The sequence below is a fragment of the Phoenix dactylifera genome, chromosome 18, assembly GCF_009389715.1.
Source record: "Phoenix dactylifera cultivar Barhee BC4 chromosome 18, palm_55x_up_171113_PBpolish2nd_filt_p, whole genome shotgun sequence".
In the NCBI taxonomy this organism is placed as follows: Eukaryota; Viridiplantae; Streptophyta; class Magnoliopsida; order Arecales; family Arecaceae; genus Phoenix; species Phoenix dactylifera.
The window spans coordinates 8,127,621-8,145,321 of record NC_052409.1 but is presented as its reverse complement, the minus strand read 5'-3'; the positions used below and the strand labels follow the sequence as shown (position 1 = coordinate 8,145,321).

General features: G+C 39.6%; 1 protein-coding gene across 1 annotated transcript; it reads left to right on the top strand.

Annotated features, from left to right (window-relative positions):
• The first annotated feature begins 7,019 nt into the window (after positions 1 to 7,019).
• Positions 7,020 to 8,957, top strand: LOC103721582 (transcription factor MYC1-like). Its single transcript, XM_008811847.4, has one exon. The coding sequence runs from the start codon at positions 7,100 to 7,102 to the stop codon at positions 8,402 to 8,404; it is 1,305 nt and encodes a 434-aa protein (XP_008810069.2). The 5' UTR covers positions 7,020 to 7,099; the 3' UTR covers positions 8,405 to 8,957.
• The last annotated feature ends 8,744 nt before the right edge of the window (positions 8,958 to 17,701 follow it).

The following is a 17,701-nucleotide window of genomic DNA, read 5'->3' as shown; positions in this document are numbered from 1 at the left end:
AATTTTTTAACCAATTTGCTTCCTTACATGCCGAAGCCAAAGCAATAAGCTCAGCTTCCATGATTGAGTTAGTAATAATATTTTGTTTTTGCATTTCCAACAGATAGCACCACCAATCAAAGTGAAAATATGATCTATGGTAGAGAAAGTATCATCTAATAATGTATTTCAATCAGCATGTTCTGCAAGATATTTTTATAAAATAAGTCATAATTTTTGGTACCAATTAAATATTTCATTACTCTTTCAATAGCATGCTAATGTTATCTACCTAGCATGCAAGTAAACCTGCTAAGTACTACAACTGCATATACAATGTCAGATCTAGTACTAATTAAACTAATATATTCTTTTTGATTTATAACATCATTTTCACTTTTAACAGGAACTAAATAAACGCTATAATATCTTCTTGTAATTTTCATACCCAAAATAAAATTTTCCTCGCCAAGATCTTTCACATAATAATGGCTATGAACCATATTTTTGGTTTCTTTGATAACATGCAAATGAGAGCCAAAGATCATCCACATAGAGGCAAATAATAACATATGAGTTTTTCCAAGAGTTATGATAGATGCACTTATTACACTCATTTGACTTATAGCCATTGTCTATCAATCATGCAGAATCAAATTTTTGACACTGCTGCTTACGGGCCTATCTTAGGCTATAAAAGGAGTTAGTCAGTTTATACACTTTGCTTTCTTAGCCAAGCTCTACAAAACTTATACGTTGGTCCATATAAATTTCTTCATTTTGGCCCCCATTTAAAAAAGTTGATTTGACATCTATTTGGTGAATTTTAAATCATGAACTACAGCCACTACAGTTAGTAATCTAATGGATGTCACTCTAGTAATGAAAGAAAATATATTAAAAAAATCTAGGTCTTATTTTTATTTAAATCCTTCAGCAGCAAGCTTAACTTTATATTTGTCAATAGTCTCATCTTGTTTGAGCTTCTCTCTAAGGACCCGTTTGCATCCTATGGTTTCAACCTAGTGGTAAATCAACTGACTTTCAAATGTTATTAAAAATTAGTGATTTCATTTCATCATGTATAGTCTCTTTCAAAAAGCAGCATCAAGCATTGATAAAGCTTCCTGCAAGAAAATTGGTTTTTCCTCTTCTTACAAAGATAGAAGTCAAGGCCAAAATCTTTTTTCACTCTAGCTCTTTTACTCCTTAATTCAAACTCAGAATTTACTTCTTTTTGTAAAGACGATGTAGAAGAGTTAAGTTTATATAAAATATTTTGTTTAACTTCTTGGCCCCACTATTTTTAGATTTAAATGGAAACTTTTCTTCATGAAAGAATAGCATCACCTAATTCAATTATCACATTATTTTTAATGTCCAAAAATCCATAGATTGTATTGTATACTACATACCCAAGAAAAGCATAAGTGGCAACTCTAATAGCCATCATCGATGTTCTATGGTCAGTCTTACATAAGCTATAGAGCCCCAAACACTAAAGTATTCCAAATTTGGTTTATGCTTCTACAACTCTAGTGGCGTAATATTGGCCTTTTTGTGTGACACCCTATTCAAAATGTGACAAACAGTTAAAATTGCTTCAACCCAAAGATTTGAGAGAGTATCTAATTCAATAACTATGGCATTTGTCAACTCAATCAAGGTTTTATTTGTTCAATCATTGGGACTAATTCATAAAACTACTCTACCATATGGAGGTAGGCGAGTATGGTAGAGTAGTTTTATGAATTAGTCCCACTGATTGAACATATGAGTTGAGTCAAAAAGATCCATACTCATGGCCACCATCACTTCTAAATCTAAATCTTTTTATTGGGGAGAAATTCTTTGAATTTTGCAAGCGCATCACTTTTATTTTTAGGCAAATATGTGTAAGTATATTTAGAAACATCATCAATATAAGTAATAAAATATCTATATCCTTCCTGAGTTAAAATTTCTTCAAGTTCACAAATATCAGTGTGAATTAGTTCTAACAATTTGGTATTTTTTTCAACACTTTTATGAGTTCTTTTTGTAATTTTTACCTTTCTACATGTTTCACATTTTTCAAAGTCTTTTTTCACCATTAGGATTAATCCTGAGCTATATTCCCACATTTTTAATATTTAGATGACGCAAACAAGCATGCCAAAAATTAATAGAAGAGAGCATATAAATAGAATTAACAAATGACTTGTTATTCTCAATATTCATTTTAAATATTTTATCACAAGCATAACTTTGCCCACAAGAATGCCCTTTTAGTGATTACATATTGATCAGACTCCACAATTTGCTTGAATCTAGCCTTGTTGAGAAAAAACTTGACATCAACTTGTTCTCATGGATGGAGTGCACAACATATCTTTCAAAATTAACACTCTTTCAAAAATGAATTTCTACTTGACCTCTTCACTTCTAAGCACTTGGGTGTATATGAGTCACCAAGTATACTAGTTTTAGGCTCCTTATAAGGAGCGTAAATTTTGAATAATCTTTATTATAACAAACATGCCAATTAGAACTGCATCGTACCTACCACCCATCAACATGTTGCACCATATTTATGCTTGTCATGATGGCCACAAGGGGCTCCTCAATTACGTTAGCCTGGGATGTAGGTTCGCATTTCCATAAATTGCAAATTCGAGCAATATGCCCACTCTTGCCGCACACGAAACATACATTGGTGTTTTGCTTATTTTGAACTTTCTTTTTGAAGAGAATTGTATTGGAAATAAGATTAGAATTTCTTGTGATATTCATATGACTAATGTGTTTTATATACATATTAAGCCTCTTGATTTTGGGAACCAAACATGGTAGACTACAACAACAAAATCCCATGATTATCGAACAAATACTGAGGATCGGGTATAGTACAATACCATAGCAAAATTATATGATTTGGTATAGATACTAAATTTTAATAAGACAACTAGATCCCCATGATTTTTGGACGATTAGTATGAAAGAAATACTTATTTGGAAAGATTGTTGTGATTGCTCTGAGCTAATATATCAAGATTTTGCATACAATATATGGTAACTGTGATATCGAAAATTGTGTATATTATAATGGGCGAGATTGTGCAAGATTGTGATAGCTGTAATACTCCTAAAGTTGATGTATGTGGATCTGTTGCACCTAACTTACTTAGAAGAGAAAAAAAATGATCATGATCCAAAGCTATGGTAAAAATGTTGAGGCGCTAGTTGTTGCTTTGAATAAATTTGGTCTGGATTGTGCCTGGTTATAATTTTGTTCGGATAACATGATAGTATATTATATTGCTTTTATTACTTGGGAGGTCTACCATAATTTTTCATATTTTCTTTCTCCGCTTCAATTGGGAATTTCTAGGAAAATTATCATTGGGCAAGTTATTATTGCAAAAATTAAATTTATCTTAATTGTGAGGGTTGTTCATTGCTCTCTTAAGTCATGAGTGCATCTTGTCCTCTTGCCTCTTCATCTACTCAAATGCGAGTAATTAGTGTTTCAAGGGATGTCTCTTTTTGTTTGTGGTGCATGGCCTTCTGAAATCTCCTCCATGAAGGTGACAACTTGTTGATAATGCCACAGACAAATAAGATTGTCCCTACTCTTGATGCATTCATAGTTCATATCGAAGCTCTCCAACTATCATCACAAAATCTTGAGCTAGGTTCACTATGGATGTGCCATCCACCATTTAGAAGCAGAAAAAGAAGCTTGCTGCATATTTTTTTCTCCAATCTCTTCGGTGTCATGCTTATTCTGCAAGGCTTTTTAGATTTTCTTTGCAAAAATAGTGTTATAATAAAAATGATAAAAAAAATTATTTGCAAGACAATTCAAGAGATAGGACCAATAGTTGTATTCATGATTTTCATATTCAACTCTCGCTTGATGCACAACGTTCCTCATCGGTCATGTTGGTGTCGTCAACTTTCTTTGGACTTTTCAGTGAGAGATAAGAGGCAACCTTGTGAAGATTGAGGTAGAATAGCACCTTTCCTTTCTACATATCCAACATTATTTTCAGCATGTTTTTCAATTGTATGTTCCACTGAATCTCCTTCGAATTCTTAGTGCGAGACACGATAATTGGAATAAAATTGCAGTAGAAAGTAAATTTTTTCTTTGAGATAACAATGCTAATATGACTGGGGCGTGGAAACCTCGCTCTCTTTAAGAAGATTTAAGCTCTTTGCGGTCGGTAAAGCGCACGAACCAGTCTGATTGAATCATTATATGATTCATAACCAACCTTCCATAAGAAGTTAAACTCCAAACTCTACCAAAAAAATACATTTCTTTGGCTAGAGTACTCTCAAGTTTGTTGGTACGAGAGACGAGGATGTGCTGCGTGTTGTATGATGCTAATAGTGATCGATTCATTCATAAGCTTACAAGACCTTGCCAGGGTTGAGAGGATGATAAATTTTCTGTTGCAAAAAATAAAATAAAATTAGGCCTTTAACACACGAGTAGAGAGAGTAGTGGCCTAGTGGGAGAGTATGTGATAAATTTTCCATTATAAAATAAGAAATAATTAGCACCATAAGCACATGAATAGCGGTGTTAAAACGTGAAACTCCTATCCCTTGATGCTCCCCCTCACTATCTCAAATTTATTAACAAATTTTCCCATTTTAATATTAAAATGTACCAACAATTTAACCTTCCAGCGATATGCATGATGCAACTTGACATGTCACCAAGAAATAAACCAAAATACATATTAATGTCCATAAAATATGTAACTTAATTTGTAGCAAGTGGTATCTGAGTTGCAGGGACAACAACAAAAAAAAAAGTTATACTTATGGCTACTGATCAAATGAAGAGTTATGGTGCAATAAGAAAAGTGATTTGTAGTAAAGAATTCATATGACATTCACTTTTCCAGATCAGATCTGCTGATACTCATGGATGCAAGATTAGATGTCTTGGTGACCCATGACTTATCTATCCAGTAGTACTAGGCGTCACACCATACCTAAAAGCAAAAACCATGCTCCAGCCTTCATATAATGCTATCTGCTGCAAAGGTTTGAAGATTGGTGTAGCCCTAGAGCTGAACTGGAGCTTTGCTTTGGCCAACAACTCCTCCCAGCAGAATGATTGGAGAAGAATCGGCACAATACGAACAATTCAAAATTTAATAGCTTCAGACTAATCCATAAACCACATCAACTGACTAGCTATATCCCTTACACTCCAATTTATTTTGTGTGAGAAGTGCCATGTAGAAATGGCACATAGAGGGAAGCCCAAGGCCACAACGAATGATTTGTAAGAGCTCTTTGCATGTCAAAAGAACCAGCCAGTAGAGCGGCCACATGCCCGAAAAAATACCATGCATGTGGGATACCTACGAGGAGTATGCATAAGAAATGACAAGCCTTCCCCAGGTCCCGAACAAGCCATATATGTTTGGTTCAGTAGCTGATAGATTGTACGAATCTACATGCCAAAATCCAAAAGATTTCATAATAATGGTAGGCGGCTATCACCAACAATATCATGAAAGAATTCGTCATTGCCTGGAGTATAAAAGTTTGTTCATAATCCTCTCCCTTATTTTTCTGTTCTCTTTTGTTATGGCCAAATCCTTGAAGGTTTCAACATTCCCATTTATGCCTCTTGCCTCTTAAGGGCTCATTTGGTCCGCGAAAAGAGAAGACGGAAAAGTATGGTCAACGAAAAAGTAATGAGATATCTCTTATTTAGTTGGAGTTTTCAAAGGAGAAATATGGGAAAGTTGTATTTCTATGGAAATATGATTTCCACATTTCATGAAAAAGCTACTTCTCCATGAGAAATATGGGAAAATCTTTTCCATGAGAAACATGGAAAAGTTACTTTTCCATGAGCCGAGAATCATTCCATTTTTATTTTTTTCAAAAAAGCCCTTCAGCATTAAAGAGGCATTAAAGACTTAATTTTTATTAAGGATATAATAGAAATTACACATAACTTCCTCAAAAAAGTGGATGGTCAACCAAACATAAGCACTCTGAAAATCTATCACTTTTCCATGGTCAACCAAACATGCCAAAAGTACTTTCTCAGGCATCCTCTTTCTATAAATCTATTTTTCAGAAATCATGTTTCTGAAAAAAAAATGCTTCCCGTTGACCAAACAAGCCCCAGAAGTTAAAACTACCAGAGTCCAGACACAGTTGGTTTTTGACTCACGGACCTAGCGACATATTCCACGCTCCAAGAACCAGGCTTATTTGTAACAATTCTATTGGAAGAGGCCCGTTGGGCCAGCCGAACCGACCTTGTCCTGCAAAACTCCCATCCTCCTTTTTCCTTCTCGCTTGACCGGAACCAAATACAGGCGCAAGCCCTGCAAGTGGAGAACTAACAGAGTATACCACTTCACAAGTGCGCCTCCGAAGGACCAAAAGGTGGTCCAAGACGACAGAGCCCCAAAGCGTCCTTGCATCCATGCCACCTTCCATGAAGCTTTCTTCTATTGCCGGACTCTGCGACCTCCCACCTGTCGTCCGGAACAAAGTATCTCCCCCTCGAGGCACCGAGCCACGGAAAAGACCAAAAAAGAGCCTCGCACGGCCCCGGTTGGGCGGCCGCGCCGTTCGAGGCTCCCCTCATGGCGAACTACGCGTCAGTGTCCTCGCCGGAGCGGAAGCCCTCACGAAGTATCCCTACGTGTCCATACTTACCCCTACACCATCAACTACTCCGTATGCCATCATGGAAATAGTATTAAAAAAATAGAAGGAAAGGACGATAAGCGCGAGATAGGGAGAGGCCCAAAGGGCTAAGGTCCAATCATTGTACGGGGGCGTAATCCAAGCGGCCATTTGTCCACCATTTAAATATAACCCCGCTTTTTGAGCCAGCCCCCATGGCCTCGTTCGCTTTCGGAGACACGTGGTGTACCGTGGCCCAGCCTACCGATGGGGCCTTTAAACGCCAACCCGAGCTCCGTCGTTCCCAGCTTAGCGCAAAACAAAAGCCCGTCGGCTACTGTCATTGTTATTTTTACTTCCAGCGTTGGTCCCAGCTGCAGGCTAAAGGCAATAAAAGCCCAGCCGCATCATTTCCCCAACCCCCATTCCAATTGTCCAAGACTGGGACGTACACCTCCATCAGATGGAAGAGCTCATCTCGCCCTCCTCCTCCTGCTCCCCTCCCCGTCCACCTCCTTTCTTCTCTGCTCCGACCACCCAGCACGCCGCGGCGGCGCCCAACCTCCAGCAGCGCCTTCAGTACCTCCTCCACGCCCGCCCTGAGTGGTGGGCCTACGGCATCTTCTGGCGTGCCTCCCCCGACCACCACCTCCTGTCCTTCGGCGAGGGCCACTTCCGCGGGGTACGGGACAACGGCCCGCGGGGGAGCGGCGGCGGCGGGGGGATCCATGCCCTACTCAGCGATGACGCTGGCCCCGCCGACGGCGACGAAGCCGAGTGGTTCTACGTGGTGTCGCTGACCCGGTCGTTCGCGGCCGGGGACCCCGCCGCCCCCGCCCGCGCCTACGGGTCCCTGGCACCCCTCTGGCTGACGGGCGCCCACGCGCTGCAGACCTGCGGCTGCGACCGCGCCCTCGAGGCCCAGCTACACGGGATCGAGACGCTGGTCTGCGTCCCCCTCCCCGGGGGCGTCCTCGAGCTCGGCTCCTCCGAGCTCATCGGGGAGAACTGGGCCCTGGTGCAGCAGGCCAGGGTCATCCTCTCCACGCCCGACGACGCCATCGTCGGGCCGGTGGTCCCCGCTCTGCCGCCGGTGGTGAAGAAGGAGGCCGGCGCCGGCATCACGGGCCTGTCATCCTCGGTGGACTCGGAGCATTCCGACTCGGAGGGGTTGCTGATGGTGGAGCGGCGCCGGCCGAAGAAGAGGGGGAGGAAGCCGGGGACGGGGCGGGAGACCCCGGTCAACCATGTGGAGGCGGAGCGGCAGCGGCGGGAGAAGCTGAACCACCGCTTCTACGCGCTGCGGTCGGTGGTTCCGAACGTGTCGAGGATGGACAAGGCGTCGCTGCTGGCGGACGCCGTGTCCTACATCAAGGAGCTGAGAACCAAGGTAGAGGAGCTGGAGGCCGAGGCCAAGAGGGTCAAGAAGGAGATCATAGTGGACCAGGGCGTCGGCGGGGCTGCCACCACTACTTCCACCACCGTGTCGTCGGTGGTCAGCTGCGGTGGGGGAGGGCTGGCGACGATGGAATTGGAGGTGAAGATGCTGGGGCCGGACGCGCTGATCCGAGTTCATTCGGAGAATCTGAGCCACCCGACGGCGAAGCTGATGGGGGCGCTGCGGGAACTGGAGGTGCACGTACACCACGCGAGCGTGTCCACCGTGAAGGAGGTAACGGTGCAGGACGTGGTGGTGAGGGTGCCCTACGCGCTGCAGGTCAATGACGGCCTCCGTGCCGCGCTGCTCGGCAGGATGGACAAGACCTGATTCCTTCTTCCCTTCATGTCTCTTCTTGCTTGCTTGTCTTTGGTCCACTCTGTATATAAAATAAAGTCTTTCGTAATAAAGGTTCCGAGATGGCTGGAATTAGTAGGAGTCTTGAATTGAACAAGCTTTATAGTAGGGCAGGGGGTTGCCCCAAATTTAGGAGAGCTTGTTTTCAGAGAAGAGCAAATAAAAGAAGGTTTGTGATTGATCCTGAAGTGTTAGCATCAGTACAATTCCACGTTTGATGCAGTGTTTGTTTTGGAGCAAAGAAGCTATGGTGTGGAGGAGGACCTTTTGAGGGCCATAACTATTTGGTATGCTGTGTCATCTTTTTAAAGAAGTCTTGATGTAACATGAATAAATGTTATAGGTTATTTAGGTCATCAATTGGATTTCTTTTTTCAAATAATTGGAGGTTTACACATCTTTCTGCTGAGTGATGGATTAGTGTAAGTGCAAAGAGAATGCAAATTGATGCTACTGTTGAATTTTGATACTTTCTATCATGTATCTTGAAAGATTTGGAACTATTTTTTTTTTCCGAACAAAAAAATCAAGCAATGCTAATCATTGGTTTACTCTAAAAGATCATTTATGCTTTCCAGGTATTTATTTTTAAGCTGAAACCCAGGCATTTAGTGTAAGTTCTGCACTTTCTTGGAGAAGAAGGGTCTATATATGGTGACCATAGCCTACAATACCATCCTCAACCCTCACCATTTCATTTGAACTGGGATCCTTGCACCGGCGCTGGTATTGATGGAGGTTTCAAGGCCAAGGTAGCGTGTGGCTTCTGTTTTCTGTAGTTCAAGCTCCAAGAAGGAGCAATGGGAAAGTATTATATTCTAAAGATTTGTGGGTTATCCTTTTTTCTTCAAGATTTCAAATGAAAAAAAAATGTTCTAAAGAAATGCAAATCTAGATTAAGCATTATATTTATTTCAGAGATAGGAAAGTGGCAGATATTGTGAGGAATCCTTGCCTTTAAACCATGATATGTCATGTGATTTTTTAGGATGGCTGACATCAAGGTGATAGTTATTTATCTCGACAAATTTATTGTCTTGTTGAAGTCACACTATGTCATGGTATAATGATTGGAATCTTTGAAAATTTTAACAACTCATAGAACTATCAAATTAAGCACTTCTATGAAGAAGTCAAAAGTGTGTGTTGGCATCTGAATTGAACATTCGAGCATCAGTAAAAATAATTGTGCAGATCTCTTGCAATATAATTAATGGTCAGTAACAAGTAATGGAAGACAACAAGGAGAGAAATCAAATATTAGTTTTGTTAATAATTTTGGTTTTGGTGTGACCCATCAAGAAAAACACCTATTAAGGAAGATTCGAGATATGGAATAGTTGATTTTAGAAAACACATAGATTACAATAAATTTGAAGCCAATTGTTTCCACTGTAAAAGATGTAAACACCAATAACAAGAGCATGGAAACAAGTTGAAGAATGAATAAGAATATTGTCAAATTTGTTGAAAACATGGATGATGATAATATCTGGATATTTAGTACTAAAATAGTGAAGAGGAGTGAATGCAGCATATGATTCCTAAGCTCTAGTTATAATGATCACATGAAATGCAAAACAAAATTAACAGAGTGACAACTAACAAGTTTGGATATGATACGGAAATCTTAAGAAACAAGTGATTGGAACTCTAATATAAACATATCATTGTAATTTTATTTGCAGTTTGTTTAATTTATATAGGTTGGGTAGAATAAGTGTCGGTTGCTTTCAAGGTGATTTATGATGTTATCAGAATTAGTTGACTATCAAGGTGCATAGGATCATAAATCACATTTTTCCTTCTATACTTATCGAGAACATTTTGCCCCATGATATTGTTGTACTACTCAAGGATAAATCACAACTATAATATCCTAATTCTTTTGCCAATCCAAGTATTTTGACTAAAGAATATGTTGTGGTAGAAGTATGATTATATTGTATAAATCTTTGAAATCAAAATTTTGGAATTTGTGTACCCATAGATCCTTTCATAAGTAGTAAAAGATTGATTAGGGCCATGTAATTTCTCTAGCTTATTCATATGTTTCTCTTGGAATTTCCTAGGGTTCCATGAGCCTATCATTATGATCTATTGAGTTGTAAGCCAAGTAATTACAAGCAATACATCCTCCACATATAGCTCAGGATAAGAAAATAAAACAAAATAATATGGAAGGAATTCATTTTGTTCAAGTTAAACCAGGCTATGTCCAAGAAAAATAATAGATAACCACTATTAAATAGTTCAAAGCTTTATACGGACTAAGACTATCAACAAATAATTCAAATAATTGTAAGAAAGGCTTGATGGGAAATATGCTTTTCTAAAAGGTTTGTGGCACCTGTTGTCGTAGGAGTTCAACAATATTTGAGATTTGAAATGAATCAAGCAAACTAAACATATCTTGTCGGGTAAGATTTTGGTGGGACATATCTTCTAAGGAGAAACTAAACAACATAGCAGCAGACCAAATTCATGTGGTGCTCGAGATCTAAGTTTCAGATAAATTTTGTAATTGTGTAAACTCCGTATTATTTTGAAAAAAATTCATCTCTATTAACTAGAAGATGAATTTGACCTAAATTTAGATATATAAACCTCACTAGTATAAATAGTGTAATTGTATATTTATTTATCATCAATTAATAAAAATAAAAAAGGGTAAAGACTCTACTTTTGATTTTTTTTTTTGTTATTTTTTAGTATTTTCTATGAGAGGTCAGAATTAAGCATATTGAAGAAATTGCTCCCTTTTCTCTCCAATTGGATAAATATCTCACATAGTTCAATAAAAGAAAAAAGAAACTAGTTGTCGCAGCAAAAAAAAAAAAAAAAAAGTTAAAGATGGATGCAAGTGAGGGGTAAGAATACTTAAAGTCATACAAGTGTTTACGGCAACGTTTTAAAATGGGAAGCAAAAGTGTATGAAAGAAGAATTTAACTAAGAGATAAAAGAATAAAAGTACTTTTATGGATTTTAGAGTACAAGATAATTGAAGGTGTCAAACCTCCCTCCTTGTTGTACCTTTGACATCGTGCCTCTAGACTTTATAGGGTGTTGGTAGAAGAAATCCTACATCACACCATTATCTTCCTTGTAAACCATAGTGCTACAACATGATCTCTTAAACAATATCTCAAAAACGAGTTTAGGAAAACTCAAAAAAGATGATTGTATTGATTGATTTTTCAAAATTGCAAAAGTATAGGTGTAATTGCAGTGTTTTAAGGCCCTTGCATTATAGGGACCTCAAGAGGCTAGAACTAGAAAGATACTAGGAAAACAAAAAAAACTAATTTTTTATAATTTTACCAAAGCCTTATTGGTGACTAAAGGAGATAGACAATAGGTTGTCTGTTGTCAAAAAGATTCAAATGGCTGGGGGCCTACCTTCAATGTACTTTAACATTAAAGAGATTTAATATGCTAACATTGAATGGAATTAACAATCGAACAATCAGATTCCTATCATTTTGTGTGAGATAGTGGAAGCATTGGCATTAGGCTCAAGCTTTGATTGGGACTTGAATGCTAATGTATATTGATAGTAGGTTGATGTTAGGACTTAGAGGGTATGTTGGCAACTATTGATAAGCTCAAACAGAAAAAATTAACCATCAATTTTATTTTCCTTTTGTTTGGCCGTCCATCTATATCGACTTCCCTTTGACTTGGAAAGACTTAGCTTTGATGAACCTTGGGATTTGTAATACTCATAGAGGTTTATATTAGAGTCATTGCTAGTCCTCTATGGAGAACCATGTCCATTCTTCAATGGATTCACCATCATAGGAGCAAAAACTTCTAATTAATAAGCCTTGTTCCTAGTCATCACAATTTGGTCATCAAAGATTTCATAAACTTTAAGTCTCTTTAGTGTGACCAATTGTGGAAGTTGAAGATTTATTACGACACTTATCCACAATGTCCAAGGATTGAAGTATTCAAATATGTGATATTGAAGATTGAGTTCTTTGTCAGCCGACGGGCAGTGGGGGGCTGGGCATTCACTCTCTCATCACTAGGCAGGAGGTTTGGCGACCAGGCATGCGGTCAGGTACCTTTTGGAGCCAGATGGTCTATGGTGCAGGCTAATGAGAGCCAAATATGGCGACAGGACTGCTAGGGATGTTTTTCGACCTGGGCGTCAGTGTTCCTATATCTGGCATGACATTTGTGCTCGGGCTCCTCTGGTGCTCCTGTGGATCACATGGGCAGTTGGAGATGGATGCAGCATCGCAGTACTGGAGGACAGGTGGCTGACGGAGTTGCCTCTTGCCCGATGGCTTGCCACGCTCAACTCAGGCGCACTAGAGGGGAGCAAAGTGTGCGACCTACTTATCTCTGGGGATAGCAAATGGGACGTGGACTGGATCCACCGCATGTTCGGCGAGGCACTGGCAAAGAGGGTCTTGGCGATTCCGCTACCCAACGAGAGGATCTGAAGCCCTGCTGGGAGGGTGAGGGTTGCTACTAGCGATCTTCAGGCCCTTGTGGATGCGAGCCTGGCTTGGTGGATGGAGGGGCGTTGGCTCTAGTAGCTACAAGTCCACCCTCGCATGGCTTTCTTCCTCTGGAAGGTGGCCTGGGAGTGCCTGCCGACCAGAGGGGTTCTATCGAGGAAGCGAGTTGGATCCCGTCGGACTGTGAGGGATGCTCGGGGTAGAGGAGACTATCGGCCACACTTTATTCAGGTGTCCCAGGGCGTGTCGGGTATGGGGTGCCGCCTTAGCCCGCCGCAGATCCTCATATCTACAAAGGTATTCCTGAGCCAGTTGAGGGACTCACGATGTAGACCGGCCTCGGTAGTGTGGGCAGCTAGATGGGCATTCCTGGCATACCACATATGGTTGGACCAGAATGCCAGATTATTTGAGGGCAGGTGACTGCACCCAAGATCCGTGGTGGATAGAGCCATGTTACATGCGGCTGAGTTGTCAGGTGCCATTATGGTGGACTCACCTAGAGAGGACAGGGACATCTCGGGTTCCCTTTTCGCTCCACCTTCTGGTTTTCTTAAGGTGAATTTCGATGGCAGTGTCTCTGAGGACGATAGCAGGTACGGAGTGGGCTTCATGATTAGAGATCAGAAGTCCAGATTTATCACAGCCGGGGGACGACACACCTTTGATGAGATTGTACTCTTGGTGGAGCTGCGTGCGGCATGGGAGGGCCTCATGCATGTCAGGCGGCATCTGGGGGTCGACCGGGTCTTCCTCAAGGGGGACTCCACCACGGTGATTGACTGGATCCAGAGCAGAGCCAGCAGGGTGGATCAGCACCATCTGTGTCGAGATGTATGCCGCACGGCGGATGGACTGGCCTTCTTCAAGGCTACGCATGTACTTTGGGAGGCGAATGGGGCAGCCCACTGGGTTGCCTCTTATGCTGCACACCACTTGGGTAATTTCTTCTGGAAGGACGCTTCACCTCTACCGCAACCCTTATGTAGCATTTTGCTTGCTGACTCCTCTGGGTGTACTCACGTGCGTATGTAGTGAGTTGCTGTTGTACCAAAAAAAAAACAAACAAAAGAAAAAAGAAAAAAAGATTGGGCTAATTTTATGTCTTCAAAAGTTAAAATACATAAGATTGTTAGCCAACTTCTTCAATACATTAAATTGTCTCACCTTTCTATGTTACAACTTGTGACATGTGCCGAGTGCAAAACCTTTGGATCATATGCAAACCATAATTCATCACCTTCAATGAATTGCATGTCCTTGCAGCTCTGTTCAATTAGCCTGAAGTTGATAACACCATCCACGATCGAGAATCTTCTTTTGATTTTTCATGGATGATTTTGATGTGTGAGGCAACCTACTTTTATTCTTTACCTGAATTGTGCTGAAACAAACAACAAGTTAACAAGACAAAAATTCAACAAGTTAGACAATAAAACAAATTGAGTCCCACATCTTCTGATAATCAACTATTAGACACGTTGGTAGTTTTTCAGGCTTTTTCTGACAATATGTATTTGGCCATTAGTCTAATAGATGAAAAACATTATAAAATGCAACTCAATTTCCATCTTGACCCATAATGTCTTGCAAAAGTAGCTCACAAGCTTCATAATTATATTCTATAAATTATCATGTAATTTGACAAACTAAAGAATATCTTATCAATGTTTGAAGCGTTGGATGTTGTTACGTGAGACATAAAGTGAGCCATATTTGAAATTCTATCCAAAACCAAGAACACATCATTTATGAGACCTCAAAACTTAAAGTATGAAATTTATGCAGTGATCCTCCTGAAGTCTCTTAAGTGGAATAAGACTATTGTTCAGCTTTCACCCTTTGCTCATATCCTTCTACACAGTTGGCCAGTAAAACCTCTCTTCAATTAAAGTCAAAATCTTATCCCTACTAAGCTATTCTACTATCACTAGGCATGCAGCTCCAAGATTAAAAAACTTTGACCCATATAGTTCACGAAAATAATTTTTTCTCACTGAATTTTTTTTTCTAAAATGCTGATGCCCGAATACATCATATCTAGAAAAATAATTTTTGCATATTTAGTTGACCATAGAAAAGTGGCACATTTCAGAATGGCTTATGTTTAGCCGAGTATCTACTTTTCTAAAAAAGTTATATAAAATACCTAGTATGCCCTTAATAAAGGAAAAAAACTTTACTCGTTTTATCTAAAAGCTTAAGGGCAAAATATTTCAATTTTCAGCCGGTTAGATTTTTTCATGTTTTATATGGATTTTTCTTTCCGATAAAATATGAAAATTTCATCTTTTTTTTCTTTGAAAACACCAACAAACATGAAGTATTTCTCCATTTTCTAAATTACTTTACTTAAGAATGACTCGGATTTCTTGACTATTTTGGTAGTTTGACACTAACCGAAATGAAACTTCTCGAAATACGCTCTTGGCCCTTAGTGGATTTTATAGATGGACAATGAGACTTTCACCATGGATCGCTAGTCGGAGCTAGAGATGTGGATGAACCAGGCTTATCCAGAATCGATCAAACGTGCTCACAAGGTGCATGGTGCTCGGACCAGATGAGAGTAGTCGAGCCATTCCTCCGCTCGCCAAGCTCCTCGCTATTAGGTGAATCGAATCCATTTTATCACAATTATGCTCTTTAAACCTTATGTCGGCACCCTTGAATGGGTCAGGACAAGCTATGGTGCTATACTTCTACCGATGCAAGAGAGTACTTAGGTTCTCCTAATAATTAAAAATGTATCATGTCTGAATCTGACCAGAGTACTGTTGACCACATATTCCCCCCTCCTCTTCCCAAACCAAATCCTAAGAATACTTAGGGATGCAAAATTCATTGTTGTAGAACTACTAAACATCTTGGTTTTATGGTGCATGCATATGTCTAGTCTAAGTTGGATTTGAATTCCTAGTTGCTTTAGAATAGTAGATCTTGAATCACTTGCTACCCGAAAATCCTAACCACTTTTGAAATCTTGCAGCTCTTGCATTCCTAGCTACTCTCAAATTCCTAATTGCCCTTATATTCCTAGGTGCCCTTGTACTCTTAATTCCTTTCAGATTATGCCAGTGTTCGAATTCCTAGCTTCTCTTAAAAATGTAGCTCCTTTCAAATTCCTAACTACTTTCATATCCTAGCTATTCTCAAATTTGTAGCTTCTTTCAAATTTTTATACACTTTGAATCATTATTTGCCTAGAGATGAGCTTGAAGAACAATTCATGGCTGCAGGCGGGCGATGCACCGATGGGTTGACAACTACTGAAGCGGAGCTCAGGACGGCATAGAAGGGCATCTCCTACATGAGACAGTGGCATCATCCTGGAGGGAGATTCGGCCACGGCGATCGATTGGATACAAAAGGAGGGGCGGAGAGGGGACCGGAGTCCTCTACTCTACGATATTCATCAGATGATGAGAGATTGTATCATCTGTTAGGCAGTGCATATATATTGGGAGGCGAACAGAGTTACCGACTAAGTCACCTCCTATACTGCACAGCACTCCGAAGAGATTTTTTGGACGTACTAAAAAATTCCTCCTTCACAGTTGTGCCTGATTGTTGCTTCTGATTCTGCTGGCTACACCTACACCAGAGTAGTTAAACATAGAAAAGAGCTCATGGCAAAGAGCTAGGTGGCAATTTTTACCACCTAAAGCACATCATTTTGTTTATCGACCAGCTCACCTTCGTAACCACCTATAAAGCACTTTTCCTTGTTTATTGACCAGCTCACCTTGTTATCTAGTTGGTATCCTTGTTACTTGATCTTTGAGTAGGGTTGAGATTGGGATCTAAAAGATATAAGGCTTCGAATGTGATAAGAAAAAAAATATATCATTTTATCTTTCTAGCAAGTGTAGGTTCATTTTTAATTGCTAGCAAGTGTAGTTCTACTTAGCTAACTAATCTCCTTTCATTAAGTCTTGATTTATAACTTTTAGAGATGCCACGCCTGCTTCTAACTCCATCCTTGGAAATTAATATCTCAAAATTGCTGATATTGAAATGGTGGATGAAATAAAAATAAGAAAGGACTCAGATCGTGTAGATTTTAAGGCACATAGTATTACTATCCTTAAGGTTTTAGTTGCTCTTTCTCGGTATTTGAGTTTGCTAATGTGCTCCGACAATACATCTCTAGGATATAGCAAAGGATTTACAACCAGCAGCACAGAAAAACCCCATAAGCCCCTCATCAAAACTTGTTGCAGATTTTCAAAATAAAAGGAAATAAAAGTTTTATTTTAAACAAAACAACCAACTGTTCTGGTGGTTGGTTGCCTGGATTTATACAGATTTTTGAAAAATTCAAATAAAATTAGTTTCAATTTTAAACTTCAAATTCTAACATATTTTTGTCAAAAAATGTGTCCATCTGATATATTTGTGAAAAAAAATATCCATTTGAATGTGTCTGACGAATGGACACATTTTTCTAAAAAAAAATGCATTTTTCTGCATCTCTTCAAAAAAAGATGTCCAAAAAAGGAGGTACTAACCTATAAAATCCAGCCTAACGCAACGAAAATCATAACATAACTTGCTAATCAGAACAACCTGATAATTTTGCAGACATTGGTCAATGCTCATTGATTTGACTCATTGGTACAAAACATAATCAAATATTAGGAAGGCTTAACACACATTCTCCTTGCATATCCGATGGATGAAGGCGAACAAAATCTTAATAAAACCTTTTCAAGTAGAAAATTCTCATTTTCTCTCCCTTTTGCTCCTACAAAACTTGCAATACCTATGTAGGATTAATAGATCAAAGTGAGATTG

Coding starts and splice junctions, on each gene's coding strand:
- LOC103721582 (XM_008811847.4), top strand. CDS start 7,100: ATGGAAGAGCTCATCTCGCCCTCCTCCTCCTGCTCCCCTCCCCGTCCA.